Source organism: Nanorana parkeri, unplaced genomic scaffold (assembly GCF_000935625.1).
Source record: "Nanorana parkeri isolate BGI_ZX_2015 unplaced genomic scaffold, ASM93562v1 scaffold1223, whole genome shotgun sequence".
Lineage (NCBI taxonomy): Eukaryota > Metazoa > Chordata > Amphibia > Anura > Dicroglossidae > Nanorana > Nanorana parkeri.
The window spans coordinates 260,570-264,348 of NW_017307491.1; the positions used below are offsets into that span (position 1 = coordinate 260,570).

Genomic DNA, 3,779 nt, shown 5'->3' on the forward strand with positions numbered 1-3,779 from the left:
AAGACCTAGTGTCTTTTTTCGTGAAAAAAAAAAATAAGACACTGTCTTATTTTCGGGGAAACACGGTATATATATAGCTTGAAAAAATTAAAAAACTGCTTGCAAAAATTAAAAGGAAGACTTTGAAAACACATCAGATCTCAATGGGAAAAAATATCATGCTGGATATCTACTGTATACTGGACTGAGTAATGTGTTTTACAAAAAGGATGCCACATCGTTTGATGGATATGAAAAATGATCAACCTACAGAGGGCTGAATTCAAAGACACCCCAAAAATCAAAGTGAACAAATGATGCAGCAGGCTAGTCAATTGTGCTGAAATTTCATTGCAGGAACTCAAATTGGTACTCAGTTTGTATGGCCACCATGTGCTTGTATGGATGCCTGACAGCATCGGGGTATGCTCCTAATGAGAAGACGGATGGTGTCCTGGTGTATCTCCTCCCAGATCTGGACCAGGGCATCACTGAGCTTGTGAACAGACTGAGGTGCAACCTGGCGGCGTTGAAAGGACCGAGACATAATGTCCCAGAGGTGTTCTATTGGATTCAGGTCAGTCGAGCGTGGGGGCCATTCAACGGTATCAATTCCTTCATCCTCAAGGAACTGGCTGCATACTATCGCCACATGAGGCCGGGCATTGTCGTGCACCAAATGTTTCCTTACAGATCCATTATATTTTATTACATATTTTTCTATTTATTACTTTATATAAATGTAATACACGTTATATCTGTTTACCAAATAATTATCTCCATGTTTTAATTTCAGCATCTGGGTCACGTCCCGCAGGTTGTGGAGGTACGTTTCATTTGAGCAGTTACTTGAAAATGACACTGAAATAATGCGCTCTGTGATAAAGATGAGATCAAGTTCTCCTTCCTCCATGGTGCAATTGAAGTCCACGTTTCTGCAACTGAAAAAAATAAATGAATAAAATCACTTTTTTCCATTACATGAGATTTAGAATCACTCCAATACAAATAAATTTAATGTTTAATCAGATAATTTTTTTAAAATACAATATATTTGAATATGAAATAAAATATTTATGAAAGGGCATAAACATTACAAAGGTTGCAATATGAATGTAATACAAACATTGGTGAGGTTTAGTTTTTCTTGTTCGGTAAGTTTTATTGGGTATAACCCTTTCCCTGCCAACGACGTAAGGCATACAAAACCATGGCCAGGTCAGTATGCCTTACGTCGCTGGCATTCATCCTCCAGCTATAAAGCTCATGGCTTCAGCGACCATAAACTTGTAGCAGAAGGCTTCCCCTGACTTGCCTCGGTAAATTAACAGTTATCAGCAGTCGACAAGCTATTCATTCAAAAGTGTTAGGCAGGGCTTGGCACTGAAAGGGTTAACAGTAGTGATGCACCGAAAAGTGTAATTTACCGTGTTTCCCCGAAAGTAAGACCTACCCCGAAAATAAGACCTAGTGCTATCTTCTGGGATTTCTGTAATATAAGACCTACCCCGAATTTATCTGCCGAAATAGCGGTGCATCCGTGATTTCTCTCCTCCCCGCTGGGCGCTGCTATGTGTCCCAGTGGGGAGGAGAGAAACTGTTACAGAAGGCCGAGCGCTGTGGGAGGAGACTGCTGTGAGTGGCTGGCGTCTCTCCTCCCCGCACCGCTCAGCCTCCTGTCACAGATCAGGAGAGCGGCAGTATGGGCGGAGACAGCCAGCACTGTCACAGGAGGCCGGCTGGTGGTGCAGGGGAGGAGTCAGCTGTCAGATCGAGCTCTCCTCACCGCACCTCTCGCTCAGCCTCCTGTGACAGCGTGTCAGGAAGGAGAGCAAGTACAAACAGCTGAGTGTTTGTAAATAATTGAGGACAAAATATGTTTACTATACAGGGGTGTGGAATTCCTATCGCCCGACGCCCGGGACAGGCAGTTTCGGGCGCCGGGCGAGTAGTTTTTTAATACATTTAGCCCTGCTCCGGACAAGCAGAGCTAAATGTATATTGTGGAGCCGCCGCTCGTTTTTATACAAGTGATCTAATCAGCTCACTTGTATGAAGCGAGAATCTGCGATCCTGTCCGCCCCCTCCCCTCGCGCCATTTTTTTCAGGGGTCCCCGCTTCTCTGGTGGACCAGTCACCACGGCACAGGAGCTCACCATAGAGCCCGCGGAGCAGACGAAGAACTTCCATTCTTCGTCTGCTCTGTGCTATCACTGAGACCCTGGCGCTGTAATCACAGCGCCACCTGTCTCAGCTGTCAGGAACTACACAGAACATCTGTTCTGTGTTGGACGGCAGGTTCCATAAAGAGAACCTGTCACCTCCAAACTATCACATAGAGGATTTTAACACCCTATGTCAGGGGTGCCCACAAGGTCGATCGCAATCTACCAGTCGATCGCAAAGCTATCGCTGGTAGATCGCGAGTCGACTCCTTGTCCCGCGCTCCGTTTACCCGAATATGTCGGACACTAAAGCATCCGACACATTCGGCTCTCCCCTCCTGTCTGTAGCGGCCAATAATACCTGCCGCACGTAGCGTAGGCGCGCCGCCTCTTCCATGAGACACTTGCTCCGCATACTTGACCCGCCCCTCGGCCGTCTTCTTCACTGTCCATTGCATCCAGCACTAGTGACACTAACAGCTCCTCCCTCTCTTCAACACATTTGATCGGCCCCTCCCTGCCTGCAGCTTTAGACACTTCTCCCAGTCTGCACGTTGGGACTACACCTGAAGAGCCAGAAGCAGGTAGGCTTTTTGCTCGAGTGGGAGCTGATAGTATAGTTAAGGAGCTGCACAGTAAAGATTTCTAATGCCTCAGTCACACCATCCTCAGTGCGTTCTGGTCCTATTGTGTCGAACTTATTGGATCGCATTGCGGCTAGCTCAGTTTGCTGACGGGCAGGAGGAGGCGCGGGAACGCAAGGTACATCAATGCCTGTGGTCCGGTCAGAAAAAATAGTGCTTGCAGCATTGATGTACCTTGCGTTCCCGTACGGCCGATCTCATTGCGGCCAGAGGGTGTGGCTGCGGTGCCATTCACTTCAACACACAGCCGTGCCCCCTCGCACCCACAACAAACTGAGCTATCTGCAATGCGATCCAATGCGTTCCGGACACAATAGCGCTGAAACGCACTGAGGCTATTGTGTATGAAGCATTAGAGCCGGTTCACACTACAAACAATGCGTTCCAGAGCGGTCAGGCTCTGGAACGCACTGTATCGCACTCTGGCCGGTTCCCTGCGTTCAGGGGGCGATCGCCCGCACCCGAACGCGTGACACATTAGTGCCTGTGTTCCGGTCAAGTGCAATCTGCAAAAATGCTGCAAGCACTAATTTTGCAGATTGCACTGAACCGAATCGCAGGCACTAATGTGCCACGCGTTCGGGTGAGGGCGATTGCAATACGGGCGAGGGGCATGGCTATGGTGACATTGACTTCAATGCACCGCCACGCCTCCTCCAGCACCTGAACGCAGATAATGCCTGAATCAAAGAATGCAATGTTTTAGGAATGTGTTTAGGGTTTGTTCACACAAGTTACAGTATAGTACAATCCAGCACAGTTAGCTGGAACACACTGTATCGCATGGTAAACCACCCCCCTTGCGTTCTCAGCAGGGAGGGGCCGTGGCGGTGAATTGAAGTCACCAGAACGCGGAAACCACAATGCCTACATTTCGGTCCAGTGCGATCAGAAAAAATAGTGCATGCAGCATTTTTTGCCAATCGCACTGGACCAGAACGCAGGGATTTTTGTGCCGCGTTCTGGTGCACGCGAACGCACTGCGGCTGGG

The 3,779-nt window shown here is 48.2% G+C and overlaps 1 protein-coding gene across 1 annotated transcript in view; it reads right to left on the bottom strand.

Moving 5' to 3' along the window:
* LOC108797077 (tensin-3-like) overlaps positions 1–3,779 on the bottom strand; it is a 143,105-nt gene that overhangs the window by 107,850 nt on the left and 31,476 nt on the right. The window contains exon 2 of the mRNA XM_018568643.1: positions 746–914. Within this exon, the coding sequence (XP_018424145.1) occupies positions 746–892 (147 nt within the window). The 5' untranslated portion in view covers positions 893–914. The remainder of the gene's footprint in view (positions 1–745; positions 915–3,779) is intronic.